Raw genomic sequence first — 26,508 nt, forward strand, 5'->3', positions numbered from 1 at the left:
TCCATGGCCATCCGTGGTGTCCAGCTAAGCTCTGAGCCATCAGCCCCTCCTCTCCACCCCCTGCTGCACACCTCTGCCGCCTTCCCACCCCCATCTTCGCTTCAGGGGCTCCCTCTGCTCCCACGCTTGGGGATCTGTTGTTTGCCTCCTTCCCCAGCAAAAAGCTGGGTCACAATCCCCCCAAAATGGCTCCTGCACTGATGGAGCCCAGGGGTCACTGCCATGGCCAGGCTTTGGGGACAGCGCTGGGAGGCTGTTCTGTACAAGCAAGGATGCCAGGTGCTGGTGCCATTGTGCCTGTGCCATGCTGCCAGTGCAGTGACAATGGGGACACCCTCAGGCTGGAAGGAACACGGCCCGTTTCCTTTGGGGTATACGGCATTGCCTGGAGTTGGTGACCTGCGGTGGCTGGAGGGAACATCAGATCAGCCCAGCACACGACACCCGGGGTCATCCACCTTTGGGGACAGATAAGGACACAGCTCTCCCTGTCCACAACCCCCTGCTCCAGCCCAAAAGGAGCTGCAGAGGCTGAGGCAGCACAAGGAGCCCCGCTACCCCCCAGCAGCAGGATTCTGGGGTGGGGACAGTGTCCAGAGGAACCCTGCAGGAAAGAATTTATCCCAATAACGGCAGAGAGGCACCAATTTATCCTGTCCCTGGGCTGGGGACTGCGACCCCGCAGGAGCAGTGCCAGCCCGGAGTCCCATGCCCAGAGGTGCCCCGTGCCCTCGCATCCCTGACACGCGCCATTCCCAGCGCCGTGTCCCATCCCTGTCCCCATCCCCAGGGCCCCCGGGAGAGGAAGAGCGGCGGCAGCAGCAGCATCTGTGCGGGCAGCTGCCTGCCCTGCCTGCCCTGCCCCGCGCCGACGCCGTATAAATAGAGGCAGCGAGCGGCAGGGAGCTCCTGGCAGCCACCATGAAGGGCCTCAACCTGCTCTGCTGCTGCGTGGCCTCGCTCCTGCTCCTCGGCACCGCAGGTACGGCCACACGCCGGGCTGGGGCTCCCGGGGCTTGGGGGTACCCCGGGGGGCTGCGGGTGCCCGAGGGCTGCGGCTGCTGGCGGGGCTGTGGGGTCCCCTCGGGGCTGGGGGTGCCCTTGGGGCTGTGGCTTCCTACAGGGCTGCGGGAACCCCAAGGGGCTGTGGGATCCCTGTAGGGCTGCAGGTGCCCGTGGATGTCCGTGGGGCAGTAGGTGCCTATGGGGCTGGGGGTACCTAGAGGGGCTGCTCGTGGGGCCGCGGGTGCCTGTTGGCTAGGGGTGCCTGCGGGGCTGTGAGCACCTTTGGGACTCTGGGTGCCTGTAGGGCTGCAGGTACCTGCCGGTCTGTGGGTGTCTGTGGGGCCCTGCAGGGTTGCAGATAGAATTGTGGGTGCCTGTGGGACTGAGAGTGCAGGAAAGGCTCTGGGGTGCCCATGAGCCCAGCCCCGCAGCAGGACAGGGTGACAGCGGTACAGCGGTCCGGGCTCCCCAACAGCTCTTCCAAGGCTGCAGAGTCACCCCAAAATGTGCAGGGAAACGTGTTGGGGGGCTGCGGACAGGAGGGGATGGCGGGAGGAGCAGATTGGGGTCCCTCTAACAGAGTCACGTCGGGCGCAGGGGCCGTGCTGCCGCTGACATGCCTTGGGGCAGTGTCACCTGTGGCTGCCGTGGTGGCTTGATTTTGGACTGTGAGGGGGGGCTGCAGCGCTCTAGGGATCTCTGAGGACCCCAGATCCCCTTCCCCGGCCCGTGCCATCCCCACTTCGCACCCCGCTGCCCGGCCGGGTGTCCCCGGGGCGGCGCGGCGGGGCGGCATCGCTGGTACCCTTGCTTGCCCTTGAGTTAATTTGGGCTGGTTCTCTGCCTGGCCGGACTCTGGCGGCCGCGCAGCCGGGAGGGGGGCGGCTAAGTATGGAAACAGCCGTGTAAGGGGACACTGTGGCCCGGCCGCCGCCCCCCCGCCCCGCGCCGCCGCGGCCCCGCGCGGGCACCCGCAGCTGCCGCCTGCCAGCGCCCGGCACCCCCGGCCCCGCCGAGTTTTGGCCTTTTAAGGGCATCGTGGGCCATTCTCGGGAATGAATGGGTTTGGGGGCCGGCGACACACCCCCACAGAGGTGGGGTGACCTCCGTGGAGCTGCGGGTGCAGTCTGTGGAGGGCGGTTGGAAAGGTGTCTCGGGGGCATGGCTGGTGGCTGGTGCCACTCCACGCGGGGCTGGTGGCCTTGAGGGACATCAGAAGCTTGTCTCCGTGGTGGATGACCACCAGCCCATGTCTTGGTTTGGCTGAGGCTGGCATGGCACAGCACCGGGATTCCCCCTCTCAGAGGAGGCTCTGGGGCCAGGAGGCACATGGGGGTCTGGCAGCCCCAGGACCAGCTCTGAGGGATCCCCCAAGTTCTCACCTGTTTATTGAGGGTCACGGATTTCACCCCAGTACTGTAGGTTTCAAAAAAAGCTCTAAGCAGTGGCATATCTCCTGCCCATGCTTCTGCTCCTCAGAGACCAGTGAGATTTGCAGAATGAGTTTTGCTTTTCCTTTGGCGCCAAGCTGAACTCTCAGAGCTGGCTCCTTTGGGGCACATGAAGTGGCTTGGAGGTTTTTTTTTTTCCATTTTTGAGGACATGTTTTCCCACTCAACCCCTGTTGGTGCATGTGGGGCTGTGGGGATCCCACGGGAAGAGAAGGGGTGAAAGTCCAGTGGAGAACCAGGGGCTTCATTGGAACACCATGGCAAGGCATGGTCCTTTGGGTTTAATGGTGCCTGGGGCTGCCAGGACCCTGCCACCATTCCCTGAGGCTGGGGGTGGGAATTGCCCTGCGCCTGTGCTCCTACAGCCCCTGCTGAGGCAGCTCACTGCACACGTGGCCGGGGCTGACAGAACTCCCTGGGGGTCCCGAGAGCCTGGCAGGGACCAGAACCCACCTTGGGGTCGGCCAGGGGCTCATGGCGAGGGCACTCACCCAATACTCCATCTGCTCCTGCCCAGGGGAACACACTCACACCTCAGGCAGAGCCCTGTCCTCCCTTCCAGGCTGGGGGACCCCTGTGGCCATCAGCAATGGGCCACAAGGATACTGGCAGGGCAGTGCCCAGACACTGCTCAGCACAGTGCCCTGGGGATCCCTTGGCCCTGCAGTCATCACGGATTTGAGTGGGAAGGCAATTCCAGGCCATGCCATCACCGCCTCTGAGCTGAGAGAGGACTTGGGGGAAGCCCTGGCATGGTGGTGCCCTCCTGCAAGGCACTGCAGTGCTGGCACAGACCCCTCCTGGTGACAGCAGCTTCTGGGAGTCCTTGTCCTGCCTGATCCCGGAAGGTGTCACCTCAGGATGAGCTCCATCACCAGGTTCTCCTGGCATCTTGGGCTGTTCCCCATCACCCAGGGTACGTCACTTTGGAATGTCCCTTTAGGGTGGGCTCCACCTCCCAGGTCAGAACATCTTGGGAGTGGGTCTGTGACACCTTGTGTGGGCTCAGGGCCCTGGGCACAGCAGCCATGGGGACACCCCACGCTGACCATCCCAGGCCAGTGGCCCCCACAGTAACCAGCCTTTCCAGAGGTGGGGACCTCTGTGTCCCTGTGACACCTCACTGGACTTGTTCCACCCTCCAGCACCAGCACAGCCATGGGCACCACTGCTACTGTGTGTGTGTGAAACAAGGGGCTTGGGGTGCCTCAGATGTGTTTGGTGCTTGTGTCACCTACATCCCTGTCACACCCCTGGTGCCTCACCCCAAGGAGACCCTGGGGCCTCTGGGTGCCCCTTCTCACTCCCAAGGTGTTGGCTGAGCAAAGCAAGGCAGATGGTGGGCAGGTTAGCTCTGCTGTGACACCCTCTCCATCAGCCATCCTTGTCCCAGTGTGGTGACATCCAGCTGAGTAGGAAGGCCAGGAATCCTTGTTTGTGCATGGCCCTGGTGGCACAGAGGTACCAGCAGGTCTCTGTGAGTGTGCACCAGGCTGGGAGGGCTGTGCCATGCCCAAGGACAACTACTCTTGCCATGTTCCCACTGTGTTCCACTCGCCAAGCTGGTTAAAGCCCAGCCTGGGCATTGGGTCAGGGTGACCAGATTGCTTCTGAAATTGCCTATTCCCTGAGCTCTGCAGCAATAGAAGCAGCCCCAGGGTGTGCAGGACACCACTGAGCGATTTCCAGCTCAGGGGGACATTTCCCTTGTAAGTGACAGCTGGAGGGAGCCATGAGCTCCTGTGCCTGTGGGGGCTGCAGGAGGGGCAGTGGAGGCTCTGGACAGGCTCTCCAAGCCAGGGTGGGGTGTTGGCAGTGACAGCAAGGCCCCAGTGCCAGCCGGGCCTTGGGGTCACACTGGGGAAAAAGGGCTCAGAGCTGTGTGGCCCTGTCCGTGTGCTGGTGTCTGCCACCTCTGAGCCCAGGGCTGACCCCAGGGCTCAGCATGGCCAGGCAGGGTCTGCCCCAACACTCCCATGCATTGAGGATCTTGTGGGACATCAGGCATTAGAATCCAGGCTGGCAAGTCCAAGGGGTGACTGGGTGACCAGGAATACTTGAGATGACCCAAGGAGGGATGGAGAGCCAGGAAGTCTTACCCTGAATGAACATAGGACATCCCTCAGGGGACATCCCAGGGGTGGGTTGGTGAAGCCTCCCATGGCTGGAGGCCAGGGGACAGGAACAGTGGGACCTCTTGGACATCTTTCCTCTGGAAGAAGGGGCTCTTCCAGCTCCCAGCCATGCCACAGTATGTCCCTTTGTTCCCCCAAGGGATTCCCCCAAGCTGCAAGGGAAACTGGAGGTGGATGTTCCTCGATGTACAGTGTGACATCTGCCTGTGCCAAAATACCTGACGTTTCCTGGCCATCTGCTCACTGATCTCCTCAGCCAGGAAGCAGCAGGTGCCTCATCTCCCACCTTCCTCATCTTCGTGTCTTCTGCAAGTCAGGGTTCAGGCTTCCTTACAGACCTTGAGGGTGGGGAGACAGTGGAAGAAACACCCTGCAGCACTGATTCCCTATTTTCATTTCTATTTAGAAAGCTCCAGGCCTGGTTTTAAACCCTTTGGTAGATCCTGGTAAGATTTCTTTACCATATATTAATAAAAATATTGTATGGCTCTATGCAACCATTTATAGAAATCAAATCACTTCATGACTTTTCTTAACTAAACCTAAAATTTTCTGGACAAATGAGGTCAAGTTAGTTTGACAAAACTGTTTCCTAGACCTCCTTCTGCATTGAAAACCAGGAATATATTTGCTATATGCTGGTGTTTTGGGATCATGAAGCTTCTAGGATGTGATGATGTGTCTGGGCATCCTGGTTTTGGGGTGCACATGGGTCTGGAGAGCCAACCCCATCCTCAGCCCCATCCACGTGCTTGTGTCCTCTGGGCTGCTTGAATCCCTTTGGGACACTTCCCTCTGAAGGTGTTGGCCAAGCTGGGGCTGGAGCTGGGCTTCCCCTGCTCTGAGTCCTGAGCTGGCAGGGCCACGAGCTGGAGGAGGAGCACCGGGGGATGGCCCTGAGCAAAGACTGTGGGGGCCCCACAGAGCCTGGAGAGAAGGGACATCACCATGGAAAGGGGTCTCACAAGAAAGGCGGGGTCTGCAGCAGGTCCAGCTGGAAAATCCCAGGAACTCCCTGACAGCTTTTTTTTTGTGTCCAGTCAGTTCCCATGAGGTTTTTAAAGGGTTTTGCCAGAATAAAGGCAGGGTTGGATATTTGGGATACAAGGTCCCGCCAAGACCACCCCCTGGGAGGACACGGGGAGCACAGGACTTGCAGGAGCCAGTGGATTATACCCCCAGGGAAGCAGGGATTGGGATCTGGGCAGGGGAAGGGGGCGTGTGAAAAGCCGTCCCCGCAGCCCCTGCCATCGCCGGCCCTACGCTCAGGGCTCCGATTTCTGCTGGAGGGGGAGAGTGTCCCTGCAGGACCACCTGTGCCCATCTGTCCCTTCTCACCGCCCTCCTGGAGGACCCGTTTTGCCGTCAGGTCGTCGCTGTTCTGTCCCCGTGCAGGGATGGAGGGGACACCGCGATGTTCAGCCATGCCCCTTCCCTCCCGCACAGCCCGTTCCTGGGCGCAAACCAGCCACGGCATCTTGTGACACCCACAACCGCGCCCTGGGGTCTCTATCCCCGCTGTCACCACCTGAAAAAGTGTCCCCTGGCAGCTCATAAAAATCCCAGCAGGAGAAAGGGGTGTCAGGGAAAATGTAAGCCAAGGACCCGCAGGGAGGTCAAGCCCCCGAGGGGAAAAGGGCGAGGTCTCCTCTCCTATGCCACCCATCTGCTTGGCACAATGCAAGGTGTGAACACGGGGAGCCCCGGTGTCACTTTACACCGTGGCTGTCCCCTCCCGGAGCCCACGGGGGCCCCGAGGTGCGGACGTCAGCCTTGGCTGGCAGCGGGCGAGGGGCCGCGGCCGCCCGGGGCCGGGGCTCCTCCGGGGCCGCTCCTCCCCATCCCCGTACAGTTGCCGGGCCGTATTTTTAGCCTCCGGAGGGTGTTAAGCCCGTAACCTTCGGCCCATTTCGCACTCATCGGCCGGCCATGTGCGGGTCAGCACAATTCCCATGGATCGGGAGACCATGTAGGGGAAACAGGGAGAAGGAGGTGGGGAGGGGACAGGGACTTTGTGTCAGACCTTGAAGGTCACAGGAAATAAAGCCCGTGACCAGCACGGGACATCCCCATCTGAGCCCTTGGGGGATATTTCCCTTTTTCCTCGAGGGATGGCTCGTGGTGGGCATTGGGGTTGCTGTTGTGCCTGGCTGTGGGGGATGATGTCCCCTCTGGGTCAGAGAGGGCACACAGACCCCAGACAATGCCCTGAGGACTCTCAGGGCCTCCTCTGCCTGGTCCTGCCCTCCTGCTCTGCTTTGACCTCACTCCTCTCCCAGCCCTCCAGGTCACCAGCTATTTTTGGGCCAAACTGAGAACATCCCTGCTCCCATCAGCTGAGGGGAGCCTCTATTGACTCAGGCTGGTTTCCAGGCCACCAGGGCCAGGCAGGGCCATATTGCCCCCAGCCACTCAGGGCTTTGCAGGTCAAATATGGATATTCCCATTCAAGAGGCTCCTGCAGGGTCCCAGGGGTCTTGCAGGAAGGTGACCTGAAGGACCAGGGTGAAAGGGAGAGGGATGGGAGTTGCCCACCACTGTCTCCCTCCATCTGGGAGCTGAGCTGGGTGCCTGTGAGCTGTGTGGCAGCAAAGGACAGAGAGGTCAGCGAGGGCAGAGCAAGGGTGACCTTGGCATCCAGTCTGGGCAGGGCGAGGGGCTGTGGCAGCGGCTGCAGCTCTGCTGTGCCAGGGGACCAAGAGCCACCGGGAATGAGGGCAGGCTGGGGAGCAGCCTGTCCTTCCCAGTGCCCGCTGCTGGCATGGCACAAGCCTCCCAGTGCCACCTGGTCCCAGCTCCCAGCCCCACCAGCCCCAGCACCAGGGACAGCAAACCGGGCTGAGGGGTCTGGGGCTGGCACCACACTGACCCCAGCCCAGCTCCTCCTGTGCTCAGTCACCACAGGCCCTGTGGCCAAGCCCAGTGAGCTCCAGCTTTGCCAAGGTCCTGCTGGACACAGTCCTGTGGCTCCTTCACAGACACAGCACAGGAGCCAGAGCAGAGGGCTGGCCATGCCCACTCTCCTCCCGCAGCCTGGGTGGAGGTGGCCTTTTTTCCTGCTTGGCATCTGCTTGCCAGCTGGAGTACAAAGGAATAATTTTCCTCTGAAACGCTCCCCTGGCATGAGACGTTTGGGGGGGATTATTTAGACTAGCAGCAACTGTTTGTAACGGAGACAGTATAGCCATGATCTTTTATTTTTGGCACCCGCTGACTGATGTTAAATTGCAGTTGGAGCCTATGGAAAATACGGATGGATTCTCCTGGGCCACAGAACACACTCATTGTGTCCCCAGCAGCAGCACGGAGTGGCACATGCTTTCCTAGTGAAGGGACACTCACAATAAATAGCTCCCGAGCCCCTTGGCCAGGGTTAGGCCCTGCCTGTGGAAGGCAGGAACCCATGCTGGGTTCCTCATGCCATGAAATCCCTTCCCTCCTCCCTCTCACTTCACCTCCCACCTTGGCTGGTGTGATAGTCCCTCAAATCAGGGCTGGGGAAGGACCCTTTTAACCTGCCAAGTGCCCACAGCCCCTCAAAATTTGCCATTTTTACTCCTTTCCCTGATTTTAGGGCAGCTTTGCCGCCTTCCTGCAGTGCTTTGGGGTGGGCAGCAGCCCCAGTGCCAGGCAGCCAGGGCTGCTGGAGCCACAGGGCCCCTGCCAGCTCCGCTTCGCCCCCCACAAACACATCTTTGCACCCAACTTCTTGCAACAGGGACAGGAGCTGGAGAAGGCTTAGGGAGGAGTAGTACCTCTTGGTACCAGCCACAAGTCATCCCTCAGGGCCCTGGTGAGTGCCCTGGTGGCCAGCACGGGTGGGACTGACTGAGCTGTTCTCATCGTTTAGAGCGGCGCGGTCCCGGCGCGGGCCATGGGGATGGGGCTGCCCAGAGCCCCCCGCCAGCCACGGAGCCCCGGCTGGAGGAGAAGGCAGCCCAGGGCAGCCCCGAGGAGGAGCAAGACAATGCCAATGCCTCCGTGCCTGGTGTCACCAAGGAGGGACGTGGAGAGGGGGAGGAAGAGCTGGCGGGTGGCGTGAGGCCAGGGGACGGCCAGACAGAGGAGAGCAGCAAAGAGCAGGGCCAGGAAGAACAGAGCTCAGGGGAGGATTTCGTGGCAGCTCCTCATGGAGGGAACCATGGGCCTGGCAAACAAGGTGACATCCATGCCCGGGAGGATGAGGAGCCTGGCACAGAGAAAGAAGGCTCTGAGGAGGAAGGGCAGCCAGGGGAAGAGCAAACAGAGGAGCCAAGAGCAGCATCTGCTCCTGAGGGAGAGGAGGAAAGGGATGAGCAGAGCTCAGAAGAAGATGACAAGCAAGGAGAGTCTGAGGAAGATGAACATGGAGAGTCTGGGATAGATGGAGGTGAGGAAGAGTCAGAAGAGGCAGAATCTAAGGAGGAGAAAGAGTCTGACAAAGATGGTGATGGGCCAGAGAATGAAGCTGAAGAGAACGATGAGGAAGCAGCTGGCACTTCCAACCCAAAGAGCCACAGCAAACCAGCAGCTCCTGGCACAGGAGAAGCCAGGGATGGCTCTGCCAGCTGCCATCACCCACCTTGTGGGGATGTAGCAGAAGACCCACCAGCAGCAGTGGAAGACCCACCAGTGGTGGAAGATCCACCAGCAAAAGAAGACCCACCAGTAACAGAAGACCCACCAACAGCAGGGGAAGACCCTCCAGCAGCAGAAGACCCCCCTGCAGTGGTGGGAAATCCCCCAGCAGCTGAAGACCCCCCTGCAGACAAGACCCCACTGGCAGGAACAGAGGTCCCCAGCACCCCCACTGGTGCCACCGAGCCCTGGCACAGCCAGATAGGTTGGAGTCTTTTCTTGTGGGTGTGCTGTAGCAGCAAGAGTGACCTCCCATCAACCCAGCGGAGCTGAGCTTGGCACATTAAACCTCGCCTAGTGCATGGCCCTCTCCTAACGCTTGTGCTTCCCGCCCGCCCCTAACAGCGCTCGGCCGTGGGCAGCGAGGCCGCAGCACTCATCTCAGTGGTGCCAAAACTGACTGGTGTTCCCCTCTCTCCACTCCAAGTCCATGATTTCTGCTCAGGGATGTGGGCATGGATAAAATCTTTAACCTCCAGGCCCCTTTCAGCATACGCAGATCTCTTAAAGACTCTTTCTCCATCACCTGCAGAGTCCTCTGGGCCCTCGGCTTGTACAGGGGCAGGGTGCTTCTGGGTTGGTGGGGCTCCCAGGATTGTGGGGCTCCTCTCCACCAGTTCTTGGCTCATAGGGAAGGTGTGAAGAACTAATCCAGGACAACGAGCCGCTGAGGCACCAGCCCTTCTCAATCAGTGAAAGGCTAACTAGGGGAAAGGGACACCCCTCACCATGATTTCCTAGAACTATTTGTAGACTTTGGCCCACAGGTTGGGCACTGACCTTTGGACCCAGATTAGTATTTTTGTTGTTTTCATCTCTAATGTCCCAGCTCAAAAAGCCTCCCAATTTCCCCAAAAGGCAAACCCAGTTTGGTCTCTGTGTCTTCACTTGGCAAGTCAAAAGGCCTTCCTCAGCCCAACACTCAGTAGATGCTCAACACAGTCTCAGGGCTTAGTGGTGCCCTGCTTGATCCTGTTGTCCTCAGACTTGTCCCCAAACCCCTACTAAAGTCCAACCAAGCTCCCCATATCCAAAAGCTCTTGGAAGCTCCTGGTGTGCCAGCACCTCCATGGCAAGGACACCTCTGTCTCTGTGTTTTGGGGACAGTGGGGTGCCCTCCCCAGCGGAGGCAGCTGCCTCATGCTCCCCATGGTACAGAGCCATGAGGGACAGGGTGCTGTGCGGAGGGCTCCAGGGGGATATGGAGATAGAGGTGGGAGAACTGAGAGGGAACAGCCTCACTGGCTAAAGGGCAGCCAGGATGGCCAGGCTGGCCTGTCCCCCAAGACCCAGAGGCAGCCCCAGCCTTGGCACCCACATCTCCAGCTCACTGTGTAGGTTTTTGGGCAGACAGAGAGGCAGCAGCACAAAGCCTGCAAAAGGGCTGAGCCCCATGGAGCCACAGCTGCTGGGGGAATCACCAGGCTCCTGTTGGGCAGCAGCTGCCGTGTGTGCTCGTGCTACATCCCAGCCCCGGGCGCCCCTTCCAGGCACATCCTTTGCATTCCCCACGAGCAGCCAGCCCCTCCTCGGAGCCAAGCAGTTGCCCATGACACTTTCCCCAGCAGCCACAGCCCTGGCAGCCTCCAGGAGCCTGTGCTAAAGGGAAAGCAAGTGGCATCCAAGAATGACAGCGGCCGCCGTGGGCATGGCGTGCCCGCAGGCTTGGGGTGTGTGTGCTCCCCATGCCCTCCCCCTGGCAGTCGCTTGTGTGAGCTCCTGTGTGGGTTCCCCCCTGCAGCAGTTAACAAGGCTCCTTGTTTTCTCCTCCAGAAGAGGTTGAAGATGCCAGCGAGCCGACCAAGCGCGACCGGTCCCACTTGGAGAACACCCTCAAGCTGAATGAGGAAAAACCTGCCGATGATGTGTCAGGTGAGGAGGCCATGCATGCCCTGCACTAAGACCATGGACAGGATTTGCCTTCTCTTGTGTTTGGATTTTAACCTTGCTTCTTGCAGGTCTAGTAATGCCAGATCTTCAATAACAGCTCTTCGGCTGCTCTTGGTTTAGCATATTTTAGGTATTTTAAGGACATTCTCGAGGGCATACAAGAACTAGTGGGGTATAGAGGCTAGAAGATACAGATGGTGAATCAGGCATACCCCTGCTCAAAGAAACCTGGAGCAACTTCTAACATAGGGTTGGGATTTACATTCCAATTATATATTGGGTTTTGCTACCCTAAGGTTTGCTTCTGCTGGCCCCGCTGGCAGTTTGGGCTGGAAAGGCAGTGATAATAGATACTGTAGAAAAAACTCCTTTTTATCTAGCAAGCAGCTCAGGGGCCATGCCAGGGCGCCCTGGCACCATGGTGCCTTTTTGGGATCATGGGTGTTGAGTGCTAAACAGCACTTAGGAAGGATGCTCCTCCCATCAGCTGCTGGGAGCAGATGGGGACAGTGGGAAACATTAGCAGGGGAGAGGCATCAAAATCCTAGAACAATTTGGATTGGGAGAGATGTGAAGACCATCTTATCCCGCCCCTCTGCCATGAGCAGAACACCTTACACAGACCATGTTGCTCCAAGCCCTGTCCAACCTGACCTTGGACACTTCCAGGGATGGGGCAATCACAACCCCTCTGGGCAAAACATGTGACTGGGATCGGTTTGGCCAAGATTTCAGCTGTATGCCAAGTCCCTCCATCCATGGCTGGGCCACCCTTGGGACCTGCAGGGAATGGCCCCAGGAGGGTCTTACCCAGCCTGGTGGGGTTTGCCTCTCACCTGCCCATATGCTTTGCCCCCCAGGAGTATTGCAGCGGCTGAGGAAGATCTACCACTCCTCCATCAAGCCCCTGGAACACTCCTACAGATACAACGAGCTGAGGCAGCATGAGATCACAGGTAATGCCATGGCCACGGGGGTCTCCGGCACCACCAGGTCCTTGGGATGCAGATAACAGCACAGAGAGCAGATCATGGACAGCCTCGGATAGTGTGTCTTCCTTTGCAGCTTCCCAGGGAGTTTATGAACACACTGGGCTTAGAGGCCATGCCCTAGTGAACCCAGCAGCAGGAATTCCTGCCTCTGCCTCAGCCCATCTGCTGTCAGGGCCATCTGTGTGGGGTGAGCATTGAGCCCTGCCTGCCTCGGGTCTCCCACCTGCTCAACATCAATGCCCTGTACCCCTGCCAAGCAGAGATCATGGCCCAATGAAACAGGCTTGGCAAGGAAGCTCAGGACCTCTCAAGGCTGGCGATGAGCTTCCTGGGGGTGGCTGGAGCTGGCATCCTTCCTGCTGGGTACAGGACACAGCCATGTGGGCAGGGTATTCCTCAAGCTCCACAGCCTTCACTCATCCTGAGAGTTGGAGTTTCCTGCCCTTGGCAATCTCAGACACGTTGGATGGGGTGAGCAGGTCCCTGTGGCCCCTGCCATGGTGCAGACTGAGCCAGGTCATACATGTGTCCCTCCAGAAGGGGAAAGTGCAGCCCTGCCCCAAGATGCTCACAAGATACAGGAAGTCCTTGTTACCCAGGAAACACCAGCAGCCTCATTTTCCAAGCACAGATGGCTCAAACCCAAGTCAAACTTCCTTGTTCACTGGAGTAATTCTCCTCTGAGTATTGACTCAGGCACAGGAGCCAGGGCCAGATGTCTCCAGGGGATACTGGAGTCCCTGCTGCCAGTGTCCCAGGACTTCGTGCCCATGTCAGCCTCCTGCCAAGGTCCTGAAGTTGTCCTCCTTGTCCTGCCTCCCCAGGGCTCCAGGCACACACCCCTGGAGCCATGCCCTCCTTCCTGACAAGGCAGGACAAGGATACACCCTCCCCACAGATCTTTATTTTACAGCTGGCCTTGTCCCACTAGCACTCAGGCCCCACACTCAGCTGGGCAACCTACTGGGGCATATCCCTGTAGAGCAGAACTCCTGCTTTCCAGGAATCCCCCCTGCAACTCCTAAGTCTGGGTCAGACAGTCTGTGAGCAGACTTGGGCATCTCCCTACCCAGCCAGGCCATCTCCAGTGTAGAGCCAGTGGGAAGCACAGGGAAGTTACCCTGTGGGAGGCTAACTGAGGGTCACAACAGCATGTCCTGCTGCTGGCCTGTCCCCTGGCAACACCCCAACTTCCTCTCCAAGCTGCTCTAGTCTGTATTGGTGATGTTTGCTGTCAACTCAATTTGGGGCACAGTTTAGGAGGATGTTTGGGGTTCAGGGGAAACTGGTGGGTTCTAACCCCTACTTTGCTGTTCACAGCCAGAGGATGCAGCCTCCAGCCTCAGTTTCCAGCCCTCAGGACATCCTACCCTTAATCCATCCCATGCCCAAGCAGCCACCTCCCTGCTCCCTTTTTGGGAGGAAACAAATGTTTAAGTGTTCCCCAGGCTCCTGCTGGCTTCCTCCCTCTCAGCTCCTGAGAGGTGTTTTCCCAGCCTCTCTCAAACCCAGCTCCTGAGCAGGGCTCTCCTCGGACAGCAGGTCCTGGTGTTTCTCCTGGCCTCAGCTCAGCACTCCATGGTCTGTTCCACCTCACTGTGAGGAACACCACTCCTCATTCTGACAGTCCCCAGGTCAGGTCCCAGCACACTCCACTGTGTCCTACAGGGCACCCTCATGCTGTTGTGACCCTGGAGCTGGCCACCCACAGTCCCCTCCTGGCCCACAGGGAAGGGCATAGGGATGCTGCACTGCCTCCAGTCCTCATCTCAGCTGTGAGACACTCTGGCCATGCTCCCTTCAGAAGATTTCTACAGACACCAAACTTCTTGAATGATCTCTGACAGCCCAGCCATACCCTGGCACACACAGCCCTATCTGGAAACCTACAGCTCAGCAGTTTGCCTTTCATACCCACAGATCCAGCTTTCCCCAGTCCCTCATTAGCAGTGTAATCAGAGAACTGCACACTAGTTACAGGGTTGGCCCGGGGAACCCTCTTGACCTTGGAGGGCAGGTGAGGACACAGGGCAGCTCAGGGAACCTTCTGAAGATTTCCCCTGCACAGTGCCCCTGTCCTGAGCAGGTTCATTCCGTCAGTCATGTCCCTGGAGGATGGGAGGTGCTCCCAGCTCCCCTCTGTGCCCCTTCTCCATGGTGAGAGGAGGCTGGAGGGCACAGAGCTGCCGGCTCAGCTGGCTGGGAGGAGCAGGACAGCTGGTAGAGCTTTGGGGCAGGCCTGTCATGGAATATGTGTGACCTTTGGAGGTGTAAACCAATCTAGAGGGGTGCTGTGGCAAGCACCCTGGCCCCTCCATTATGTGGCAGCCTTCCATTTTGTCTCCCTTCCCATCAGCTCCGTTCACTGCAGTGTAATCCAAAGAGTTCCTCAGCTCCCCACAACATGTGAAAGCTCCTGTGGAGTCCTGTGGGAGCTGTGGCTGTCACCATCAATTCTGGCTTGTTAGGGTGCATCTCAGAAAGCTCCCACACACCCTCTGCTTAAGCCTGGCAGATGCCATTTCCTTCTCCCTGCCTGCCACCCTCCCGCCTCTCTGCTCTGCCATCCCACGTGGATGCAGACATGCTCTGGCTGGGTCCAGCTCTGTGCTTGGAGGGACTATCCTGAGCTGAGGGTGAGGGATTCTCCCAGTCCAGCCATAGGAAGCTTGCTGTGAGGTCACACCAGATCCTGGTGCATGCCAGTGACCCTAATTACTGATGTATGCTAATTAGCAAGTGTCTCTGTGTAGGGAGTGACCTCCCAGATGCCATTACCAGCCACAGCACAGGGGCTGGGTCCAGGTGACCCTGTCACTGGGGTTGTCAGGACATTTGCTGGGTTGGTAGCTGTCTAACCCTGGCTTCTTGGGCTTCATGTGCTAGGTGGGTGATGCCAGGGAAGGCAACAACCCCGCGGAGCAGGGATTGGGATGCAGGACACCCTGAGCCACATCCCTGCCCTGCAGGGCAGACAGGGGTTCAGTGCTTGTCCTGGGAGCTGCAGCTCACTCCCAGGCTGCAACTCCTTGTCCCCTGCTGGGAATGTGGCCATCAGTTCTCTCGTCCTGGACCACACCCGGGCTGTCGCATCCCTCCTTGGACTCACGGTTCCTCTTCTCTCTCCCCGTGTCCCCCGCTAACAGCTTACCCCGGACGCACCCTGGGCTCCTCGGCCACAGGTTGGTATCGCCGCCTGCTCCCTGCATGCTGCCGGCACTGCCTCCGCTCTGCGCTGCTCTCCGCCTTTGCCGGGCTCCTGGCCCGAGGCTGCCGCGCTGCCCAGGCTCCGAGCAGAGCCGGTACTCGCCATCCCCGCCGGGACAGTGGCCTCAGCCCCTCTAGAGCCTGCACTTCTCCCAGTCTGACTCTTGTGCATCCCAACAGCCCGTCCTTCCCTCCAGTCCTCAGCTCGCCCAGGCTCTGACACCTTTCCCTCTTGGTTTAAGACTGGGAGGCAGCATATTCCTCTGGCCAGGGTTCAAAGGCGTTTCTGGTAGTCCTGTGAAAGCGGCTGAGGGAGACGGGGGTTTAGTCAGGAGAAGAGAAGGCTCAAGAGGGACCTTCTCACTCTCAACTCCCTGACAGGAGGGTTGAGCCAGGTAGGGTCTCAGCCTCCTCCCAGGGAACAAGGGACAGGACAAGGAGAAATGGCCTCAAGTTTCACCTGAGGAAGCTTGGATTGGATATTGGGAAAAGTTCTTCTGAGACAGGGCTGTCAGGTCCTGGCACAGCTGCCCAGGGCAGTGGTGGGGTTCCTAAGCCAAGGAGGATTTAAAAGCCCTGTGGATATGGCACCTGAGGACGTGAGTTAGTGGTGGCCTTGGCAGTGCTGAAGGAGCATTTAGAATTGGTGATCTTAAAAGGCTGTTCCAACCTAAACAATTCCATGATTGGATGCGTTGGACCTTTAGGTTAACCTCTCACCCACGGCATGAACTGGAGGAGCCCAGCTGATAGCTTGTCCTGTAGAGGGGATCTCTTCCCAGCCTTCAGTCTCCTATGTGCAGAAACTTTCCTGAATGTGCACCCTTGATCCCACAGCAGCTGTCCCAGTAACACGGGCTGGCCTCTGCCCAGCAGCCTCAGCCCCCTCAGAAGCCTGAGCTGGCTCCTCTCCCTTCCTATCCTGCTCAGGGTGTGCTGCCAGGTCCCCCCAGAGGATCAGGAGATGGGAGACAGTCCAAGAAATGCCAGCCAACACCCAGCCCTTCCCCTGGGCCTGGTGCTCAGCCACAGGAACAGCGTTCCTGCAGGGAAATCCCATCTTCTGTCCCTCCTGTCCTATCCCACAGCCACGCTGCCAGACCCTACCAAACCAGGCTCCTTTGCACGGCCGCAGCAGAGCCCTGCTGGTGCCTGGAGAGCCTCTGGCTCCCTGCTGTGCCAGCATGCCAGCACTGGAGAGGGCTGGGGGTATTTATAGCATCCTCTGATAGCTGCCTTATCTCATCTCGGCTTCAGGCGCTGGCACACGTGCTGCCGGGGTGGGCACAGGCACGGGGGGGCACACGGGGGAGGCACAGGACATCTGCAGCCACGTGGGCTCGTCCCTCCGTCTGTGGGCACACGTGTTGTGAGGATACTTATGGATTTGGAAGCTTTGGGAGCAAGGGGTGCCCTCCCAGCATTGCTGGATCCATGTCATGGGCACATGGCTGGTGGTGTTTGTGGCACAGGGGTGGGACAGGAGTCTGGGTGTTGCTGGGAGTCTCCCCAGGTGTTCCTGCCTCCCTGGGCGGCTTGCGGACAAAGAGGACCTTTGTGCCCGTGGCTCAGTTGGAACCAGGAGAGGAAGGAGGCTTTGCTAAGTCCTTTGCTTTGTTTAGCATCTTCAGGACAGACTCACACTAGGGAGAGAGGCCACACCAGGCACATCTGCAGGACTTGAGGACAAGGGGGGACAAGACCCTGCCCAGGATTAATCATATAATCATGGAATGATTTGGGTTGGAAAGGACCTTAGAGCCCACCCAGTTCCATCCCCTGCCATGGGCAGGGACATCTTCCACTATCCCAGGCCGCTCCAAGCCTCGTCCAACTTGGCCTTGGACTCTTCAAGAGATGGAGCAGCCACAGCTTCTCTGGGCACCTTGTGCCAGGGCCTCCCCACCCTCTCAGGGAGCAATTCCTTCCCAATATCCCATCTAACCCTGCCCTCTCTCAGTGTGGGGCCATTCCCCTGTGCCTTGTCACTCCAGACCCTCATTCGAATCCCTTTCCAGCTCTCTTGGATCTCCTTTAGTCACTGGAAGGGGCTCTGAGTTCTCCCAGAGCTGTCTCTTCTCCACCCCAGAGCAGCAGTGCTTCCAAGAAGTGCTTCCAAGCACTTCTAGAGCAGAAAGCCACTGCTCTAGGAAAGAAAACTACTTGGACATCCAAACTGCTCCTATGCCCGGAGCCGAGCAGCCCAAGCAGACCCAGGCTCTGCGGAGGGCTGAGCTTGAGGCTCGTCTGAGCTTGAGCTGGGAGCGAACAGCCACAGGGTGGCTGGAGAGAGCCGCTGTGGTGGAGCTGCCGCCATCCCCGCCCGGCCGCCGGCGAGCTCCAGCTCTTTTCCGCTGTCCGGACCATCAAGCTGACCCGAATCGCTGCTGACAGACATGACACGGGGACACAGCAGGGACAGATGCCAGGCCAGCACCCTCCCGGGTGGGAGATGCTCCCTCTCTCCCAGCCTCTGGGCAAGCAGCAGGGAATCCATACCCGGCCTCACATCCTGCACTTCTGCAGTTGCAAGTGCCTGGCAGCGCCCACACAGCCGTGGGGGGCAGAGAGGTGCTCGAGGGGCTTTGAGTGACCAGGCAGTGGGGCTGCCCACGTCGCTGCCCACTCCGTGGAGCAGAGAGGGAGATGTGCAGCAGAGCAGGAGCTCACAGGTGCCCTCATTCACAGTCACACCTGGCCAGGGATGTGTTATGAAAGAGCACACAGGGATCCACCCCAAACCTCTGGCACAACATCACAGGGATAATGGTAATAATAACAACCATCCATAACCTAATTAAAGCTGGCAAGAGAGCAGAGCAGCGGCGACAGAGCGGCAGAGGAATGATTAATAATGAAAGTCCAAGGTTTCAACACTTGTTTTTGTCCCATGTGAGAAGACAAGACTGGATTCCTGCAGCTGCCAGGCAGGGAGTGGGGTGCAGGAAGAGCCATCCATCCCCTGCTTCAGAAGTGCTGCCCTGCTTTGTGAAGGAGGGCTGAGCTGTATGGATGCAGCAGTGCTTCACGGAGAGATGTCCCCAGCCCATTCCCTTCCCCAGAGGTGACATGGTGAGCCTGTGACAGGCAAATACAGCAGGAGGAGGCTGGAATGTTCTCCCCAGCCCCTGCTCCCATCACCAGATGGGTTCAGTGTGAAGCTGTCATGCAGTGCTCTCCAGCACGCTCGGGGCAGGAGCTCAGCACCATGGGGGCTTTGTGGTTTCCCTCACCTTGGAGATGCACCCCTGGCCTGCTGAAAAGCTGCTGGCTCCTGCATGGGTGACAGCCATGAAGTGCCAGAGGCTCTCAGCCACCTCATGGAAAATAGTTCTTCCCTAGGCGTGGGGATGAAGAGAAGGTGCCGAGGGCAGCACAGCTTGCTCAGGACATCTCCTTGCCTTGGGCCATGGAGGAAGGCTCTGCTCCAGCTGAGACTGCAGCTCCCAGCTCCTCTGATATCATCCATGCCCTGGCTGAACTCCTGCTAGCAGCAACGGGATAGACCCTCTCCCACCCTGAGCATAGGATGGGGTTGGTTTTCACCAACAGGAACTCACACATTTTTACTTCCATTCTTGTCCTGTTTTGGATTCAGAGGCTCCCGTATGTCCTAGGCACAGCTTGAGGGCTGGCCTTAGGCCCTGGGCTCCTCTGGGTCCACCAGAACCTGGGGTCCCTGGGGGCTGGGGGATCGAGCAGTGTGGGCACAAGCTGAATGCATGAGACCTGTTTGAGCAGGGATTGCTCCTGGGGGTGCTGGCTGAGTGTGTCCAGGGACCTCTGTGCTCCTGGACTGATGTCATGGCATGGGGACACGTCACCATCCTCATGGAGAAAGCCGTGTGACTTGGAGAATACAGGATGGGGACTATAGTTCACTCTCCTCTTGCCTTTCCCCGAGCCCAAAGCGGGGCTGTTTGCCCTCCCCACATCCAGCTGGAGCCTCACACGCAGCTCACTACCAGGCAGTGACCTGCTGCTGGACCGGAGGGCCGGGGGGCACGGCCCGAGGGCAGGTCCCTGCGAGGGCATGGTGGAAAGGCTTGCAGGCTGCTGGCTCGAGGCTCGCACCGCGCTTACAAAGCCCTGCACCGCAGCTCTGCTCCCAAACCCACGGCAGTTCCCTCCCGGCTGCGGCCCGGCCTCCACCTTGGCATGTCCCGTGCTTTGCGGCGGCTGCCGTCTCCAAACGACACCCCCACCCCGCAGCCAGCCCCAGACTCACCCGGCTAAACCAGAAACAAACCGAGACAAGGCTTAAAAGACCTTCCAGTCCTCCGTAGTGTAAGAAGGGCTAAATAAACCTCGGGGAAGGTCAGGCAGCGAGGTGGGCTCTGCCGCAGAGCACGGGGCCGTCCCGCAGCCGGCGGGGCTGCCTTGGCTAGCGAATGGCTGGTGGCCCCCAAGGGCGGCTGTTTCCCCGGCAGCAGCACCGCGCCGCTCAGATGGGATGCTCGTTACAGCCGGGAGTTAATGGCACGGCGGCGACGGCTATTGTTCCTTCACTTCCTCTTGTTATTTCCCCTCTCCGCAGATGGGGAGATCACTTCCAAGCCTATGGTGCTATTCCTGGGACCGTGGAGCGTCGGCAAGTCCTCCATGATAAACTACCTCCTGGGGCTGGACAACACTCCCTACCAGCTCTACACAGGTACCACACTCACTGCTTTGCCAAGTGGGGGCCGACACCCGTATTTCCACATCATTGCGGTCAGCAATTCCCGACCGTGTGTCTTCAATCCCTCGTTACAGACGGGAGGTTGGGATCTGCTCCGTGCCACCCAGCTGCAGTGCCATGTGGAGGGAGAGGTTCCCCATCACAGCCTGTCCACCCTTCCAAGGGTGGAGGAGAGCATCTTTCCCACAGCATCCTCATCCTGAAGCACAGGGCTCACAACTCCCAACCCCGACCCCATGAGCATCAGTCATGTCAAAAGGGCAACTAACCTTTCTCTTCTCCACATCCCTCCTCACATGCAGCCAGCTAATTCACTCTCCCAGGACAAAAGCCATTCCGCTTCCTTCCTCCTTGCTCCCACGGATGTCATCTCACAGCTCAGGGCAGATGTCCATGGCCAGATCAGTGCTGCAGTCATGAGGGCTCCCAGGAGACGGTTCTCCATGACACCTTGTGCAGTCAGGCCACTTCCAGAGAAACCAGTCCCCAGAGAAAACAATCCCATTGACGTCTTCTCGAGACGTCTGGGGAGGAATTTCGTGCTGCTTGCCTTGCCCCTGCATCTCATGAGCAGCACGCAATGCTCCTCCCAATGCTCCCAGTCTCAGGCCAGCCCTGTTGTGTCCATAGCCTGGCATGGATTTCATGCCTCTGCTGCTTTTCCCATTGCTGCACAGGGGCAGAACCCACCACCTCTGAGTTCACTGTCATCATGCACGGACCCAAGCTGAAGACCATTGAGGGCATCGTGATGGCTGCTGACAGCGCCCGCTCTTTCTCACCCCTGGAGAAGTTTGGGCAGAACTTCTTGGAGAAGCTGATAGGCATTGAGGTCCCCCACAAGCTGCTGGAACGGGTCACCTTCGTGGACACGCCGGGCATCATCGAAAACCGCAAGCAGCAAGAAAGAGGTAGGGGCTCACTGGGTTCATCTAAGGGACCCCAGAAAAGATGAGATGTCATGATGCTCTGAGGTGACGGAAGTGGCTGAAGCACAATGGAGAAGAGTCCTGACACAACACAGGACAGTGGTGGAGTCATCATCTCTTAGGAGGATTTAAAAGATGTGTGGATGGGGCACTTGCGGACATGGTTTACTAGTGGCCATGGCAGTGGTCTCAACTGGTTGGAATGGTTGGTCTCAACGATCTTGGAGGGCTTTCCCAACCATAATGATTCTCTGACCTGTGATTTGATATCTGCTCACAGGAACAGCAGGAACCTGTGGTCAGCAGTCAGGGAGGAGGAAGGTCAGGAGATAAGGGTGAGAGACACAGACAGTCACAGGCCCAGACACCCAGGGATGGCTTTTTGTGAGAAGAAGCTCCAAAGTGCTTTTAGCACATGAGAAAGAGGTTCTAGGCTTCAGGGGAAGTTCGCTGTGCTTCACAACCCATGCAACCCAAATGGAGATTGAGGCACAACAGGCTCATGGTTTATCAATCCCTTGATGAAGGAACTCATCCTGCATTGGATTTCTCTCTTTCCTCTCCTCTAGGTTACCCATTCAACGACGTGTGCCAGTGGTTCATCGACAGAGCCGATCTCATCTTTGTTGTCTTTGACCCCACGAAGCTGGATGTGGGCTTGGAGCTGGAGATGCTGTTTCGTCAGCTGAAGGGCCGCGAGTCTCAGATCCGAATCATCCTGAACAAAGCTGATAGCCTGGCTACCCAGGAGCTGATGAGAGTCTATGGTGCCTTGTTCTGGAGCCTGGCTCCTCTCATCAACGTCACAGAGCCGCCCAGGGTGTATGTCAGCTCCTTCTGGCCCCATGACTACCATCCAGAAACCCACAGAGACCTGTTCCTCAAAGAAGAGATATCTCTCCTGGAAGATCTCAACCAGGTGATTGAGAACAGGATGGAAAACAAGATTGCCTTCATCCGCCAGCACGCCATCCGGGTGCGCATCCACGCCCTGCTGGTCGATCGCTATCTACAGACCTACAAGGACAAAATGACCTTCTTTAGTGATGGAGAACTGGTGTTCAGGGACATTGTGGAAGATCCTGACAGGTTCTTTATCTTTAAGTCCATTCTGGCAAAGACCAATGTCAGCAAATTTGACCTCCCCAACCGCGAGGCTTACAAGGACTTCTTTGGCATCAACCCCATCACCAGTTTTAAGCTGCTGTCTCAGCAGTGTTCCTACATGGGAGGGTGTTTCCTAGAGAAGATCGAGAAGGCCATCACCCGTGAGCTTCCCGATCTCTTGGGAAGCATTGGCTTGGGGAAGAAGCCCAATGTCCTCTCCTGCGACGTCACTGGCTGTGGCGAAACCCCAAAGAATCGCTACAGGAAACCCTAAGGTGATCCACAACCCAACTGTCCACGTGTTCCTACTGGTGAATGAGCTTATGTCTTATCTGTCCAAGAAGCCGTGGTTTGTTAACCCTTTGAGTGCCGTGCTGGCAAAGGCTACCATACGATGAGGACTTTGAGTCATTGACATCGATGGCAGGGGAAGATGGGTGGGCATAAGGAAGAGAATAAAAACTGTGAATTTCTGACATTTTATCTTTGTTCTTTCGAGTAGAAGGCAATGTTTAAGCTGTAAGTATGAGCAATGCATGGGCAGGACTGCAGCTGCTTTACCACTGGTGCCAAGAGTGCATGAAGAGAAACTTCAACCTCTGCATCCCCGAAGCCACGAGGGAGTAAGAGCAAGGGCACGGCGTGAGAGCACAGGGGAGAGCAGTGACACACTACCCCAGGCATCATCGGGCACACTGGTCAAGGAAAGAGAGGCAATGTCCCAGCTGTTGTTTTCAGACACAAACCTGCTACAAATCTCAGCAAATAATGATCGTTTTATTTCCAGGACCTCTCGGTCACCTGGTGAGTTCTGTTTTCACTTGACAGCTCAGTTCATCTTCTGCAGCCTTTATCTGTGTGTTTGACTTTAGAAGGAGCATTTGCAGGGACGTTTGCAGCTCCAGACAGGCAACCATGATGGGATTTGCAAGTCCATGGCAGAAGAAGAAATGGGGTGGAAAGGAGCAGCCAGCACTGGCTGAGCTGTGCTGGAGGAGGAGGGCCAGCACCCCACAAGGAGACGTGAGCAGGTTTCCTTCCCTGGACCAGCACAGAAGAAAGCACTTCATGCCTATGTGTGTCATTAACCTCAAAACCTGTGCTAGCAAGTCTTCTCTGAGGACCAGCAGAGCTCCAAGGGTGAGGGTTCAGCAATTTGTCTTTGTTCCAGTCCATGTTGCTTTTTTCTCAGTCAGCCCTCCATGTTTTTGTGCTCTGTGGAGGGAGGCAGGAAGGGGGGTGATTAGCTGTGAAGTTAAAAAGGTCATATCCCTTTTGCCCCTCTTCTGATCTGTCCTCCCCAGGACAGTTTTGGCAGGTTTCTGGGGCTTGCTTTCCAAACTCCTCCCTTTTTAGCCATTTGTTGGCTTGTCTCTGAGCATCGGTGCTCAGTCCTGAAGGAGTATTGCTTTGGAAGCACCCGAGAAGGGTGAGGTCCCCCATGGACAGCTGACCTTGAAACTTGGCCCTCATGGACAGCATTGCTGTCTGCCAAGCTGAGCCCAAACCAACCAGGAGATAGATGTTGTCCTGGATGGAAAACTGGCACCTTCAAGCCCACCAAGGATCTGCTGAAAGTCCTTCCTCCTGCCAAACACCCAAAGCAAGCACTGCTCTCCAGGAAGCCTCTGGAGAAAAGGGGCTTGCCTTTAACAGAAGCAAGAGGACATGAAGGTGCTGGCTAAAGCAAGAAAAAGGCAAAAGGAATGAAAGAGGGAAAGAGGAAGCTGGGAATGGAAGGCTGTGTTGTGATGGGGAGGGTGTGAAGAGCATCTCCACATGTGCAACAGGATGTGAGTTATGGCAGGAGGACTGGGAGAGCTCCACATTCCTCAGGAGCTGCAACGAAGAGGTCCCCTTGAGTCCAGGTGAGTTTGAGGGGATGCTACTGCAGGGACTTGAATGTTCCTGGCCTCTGCTTCAAGGTAGGACTTGACATTTTTGAACTAATGAAGATGAGACCGAAATCTACATCCAAGCACAGGGCAGGGTGTGGTTCAGGAGGAGAGATTTTGCCTGCAGTGCAGAGGGAGCAGAGGTGCAAGGGAAGACAAGCAGTGTCAGAGAGAGCAGCAGCCGGAGCAGTCTGGAGAGAAGGGATGTGCTTGTGAGTACTGTGAGGTCTCAAACCTGCCCCAGTGCTGCTGCCCCTCTGCTGTCATTCCTTCTTTCTTGTCCACGATCCCATTGCTCATCAGTTTTCCTCTCCTCTGTTGGACTGGTCTGCATGGTTTTTTAAGAGCTAATGGAATAGAATCACCAACAGAAACTGGCTGATGTTGTCACTGTTCCTGCTGTCACACTGTGTTACTGTCACAGAAAGGAAAGGCCTTTAAACACTTTTGTTTGCAAAATTTTGTTTTGTATTGCACCATCTCTTTCCTTGTCCCTTTGTCCCCCTAAAGCCCACGGGGTACCCAGGGAAAGGCCCCCTGTCCCACAAGGAGTATTGACCTTGAAGGCACTGTTACTCTGCTCTCAGGCCACTCCCATTGTTCTCTACACCCTTTCTCTGTTTTCCTTTCATCTTGCTTTATTTTCCAGCCCTCATCGCCTCCTCTCCTTCTTTGCTGCCCTGCAGCATCTGCACGCCCTATGCAAAGCCTTGGTGCCTGTGTGCTGGAAGGGGCTCCCCCTTGACAGCCAAAGCCTTTTTTCCCCCCCGATATGGCTCATTTGGGTTCTCCTTCCAAATCCATGTCATTGGTGGACTGTTCCCTGCTCCCTGTGACCCACACTGGCCCAGCTCCATGCTGCCTCAGGGAGATGCTGCCACTGAGGTGCCTCCTCTCCCACGGATCCTAGTGGCTGTCAGTCCCAAGATGATTGCAGTTCTCAGCCCAGTTCTCACTGGGCTTTCTTAGGAGACCTCTGGGAATCTGAGAGTGGAAAAATGGGGAGCAGGGAGACATTTTCATTCTGCCGGGAAACCCCAACCCCCCAGCATTTTGGGGGTGAACATCTTGCCCAAGAGTTTTGTGGGAGGGAGGGAGGGAGCTGGGGCACAGCCCCTGTAGATGCCTGTGATCATGTGCATTGGGACAAAGCTGTCAGCTTGAACATCAGCCTGTCTAATAAAACCTAGTATTTTCCAAACACTCCCTGGAGATGCTTGTTTTGTTTCTTCTCCTGGTGTGGGAGAGTGCTGGGACTGGGGTGGCTGAAGCTGCAGGGAGCAAGGTAGGAACTCTCATCTCCTTCCCTGCACCCCAGATTTGGCCTCTGTTCCTTGCAAGGACCTGCCAGCCATCCCTGAGTCATTTGGCTGCTTTTCCAACCTGTCTCCTTGTGCCATAGGCCAAACAGGCAAAGCAAACCCCAGTTCCTTTGCTTTGTGCTTCAGGGCAGTGTGATCACCCCTGGTGAGATAGATCCCATCTGCCTCAGCAGATGCTGTCTGGGCACCATGACAGAAGGCAGGAGTCAGGCACCACGGAGGAGAACCCACGACTGGGGATCACAGGGGAGGGCAAGGGGTTGGGGGACATGGAGGAAGGTAGGGATTTGAGGAGCATTAAGGAGCATTGAGGAGGAGCATGGAGGTGGATGGGGGAGGTTGGGATCCCACCAGAGGGCAGGGGGTCAGGGACCATGGAGGAAAGAGGGGGGTTTGTCCTCCATGGAGGAGGACAAAGGGGTAGGGGACCATGGAGGAGGGCAGGGATTTGGGGACATGGAGAAGGACAGGAGTGGAGTATCATAGAAGAGGACAGGGGCTGGGGACCATGGAGGAGGACAAAGGAGTGGGGGACCACAGTGTACAGCAGGGGCTCCCAGCAGCCACCCAGCGAGGGGTGGATGGAGATCCCCTCCCACTGGCGACTGTGGCTCATGCAATCCCCTCATTATAACCCTATTCCCAGCTTGTCTGTCTGTCTGTCTTTCTTTCCAACTATCTGTCTCACTCACTAATCAAAGAAGATTGTTCCAAGAAAGCTGGGAGAAGGAATGTCTCATTTGGCTGTGGCTTCCTTTGGAAAGTCTGGAAAAACTGTGGCATCTCGACGTGCATGAAGGTCTGCCTGGCGAGGAGCACGTTTTCTTTCCAAAGCTGCTGTAAAGATGTGAATCATGAGCCGGTAACGCTCCTGGCAGTGTGAACCCCAATTCCACTGAGACATGGTGCTGGCAGCAGCTCTGCTGTATCTCTTGGATGGAAAAGACAAACATTTATCATAGTGACATTGCTGGGGAAGAGCTGCTGGTGCTGCTGAGAGCCTGGCGGCAGCCGGATCCTGCCAGCACCCAGGGTGCTCTCACCAAGTTTTCCAAAGGTCTCCTGAAGTTCCTCAAACACCAGAGGAATTTACAGTCTCTTTTGGTTGTCCTCCACCACCTCAGCCCCTCAGTGGCATCTCTTGCAGGCATGAAAATATCCAGCATCCAATCATCAGAAAAAGAATAAAAGCTTTTGGAAAGGTCTGCTGGGAGCTGGGGGGAGCCCTGGTGCTCTTCCTGCTGCACGGTGGAGGTCCCCACCCAGTCTGTTTTCTG

At 57.5% G+C, this 26,508-nt stretch overlaps 1 protein-coding gene across 3 annotated transcripts; it reads left to right on the top strand.

Annotated features, from left to right (window-relative positions):
• The first annotated feature begins 883 nt into the window (after positions 1–883).
• On the top strand, positions 884–25,113 carry SRL (sarcalumenin). Of its 3 annotated transcripts, XM_066330117.1 has the most exons (8): positions 884–982; positions 8,442–9,413; positions 10,982–11,080; positions 11,959–12,054; positions 15,237–15,272; positions 19,835–19,951; positions 20,656–20,889; positions 21,477–25,113. In XM_066330117.1, the coding sequence occupies exons 1-8, from the start codon at positions 922–924 to the stop codon at positions 22,286–22,288; spliced, it is 2,427 nt and encodes an 808-aa protein (XP_066186214.1). In that variant the 5' UTR covers positions 884–921; the 3' UTR covers positions 22,289–25,113. The 3 variants fall into 3 exon arrangements, with proteins under 3 accessions (XP_066186214.1, XP_066186211.1, XP_066186213.1); XM_066330114.1 differs by lacking the exon at positions 8,442–9,413; XM_066330116.1 differs by lacking the exon at positions 8,442–9,413 and having other exon boundaries at positions 10,985–11,080.
• The last annotated feature ends 1,395 nt before the right edge of the window (positions 25,114–26,508 follow it).

The sequence above is a fragment of the Sylvia atricapilla genome, chromosome 15 (assembly GCF_009819655.1).
Source record: "Sylvia atricapilla isolate bSylAtr1 chromosome 15, bSylAtr1.pri, whole genome shotgun sequence".
Taxonomy (NCBI): domain Eukaryota; kingdom Metazoa; phylum Chordata; class Aves; order Passeriformes; family Sylviidae; genus Sylvia; species Sylvia atricapilla.

What these genes read in the sequence shown, in the direction of transcription:
- SRL (XM_066330117.1), top strand. Translation starts at nt 922, where the DNA reads ATGAAGGGCCTCAACCTGCTCTGCTGCTGCGTGGCCTCGCTCCTGCTC. An exon ending in GCCCTGGCACAGCCAGATAG is followed by an intron (nt 9,414 to 10,981) that starts GTTGGAGTCTTT and finishes TTTCTCCTCCAG; the next exon opens with AAGAGGTTGAAGATGCCAGC. An exon ending in TCCCTACCAGCTCTACACAG is followed by an intron (nt 19,952 to 20,655) that starts GTACCACACTCA and finishes ATTGCTGCACAG; the next exon opens with GGGCAGAACCCACCACCTCT.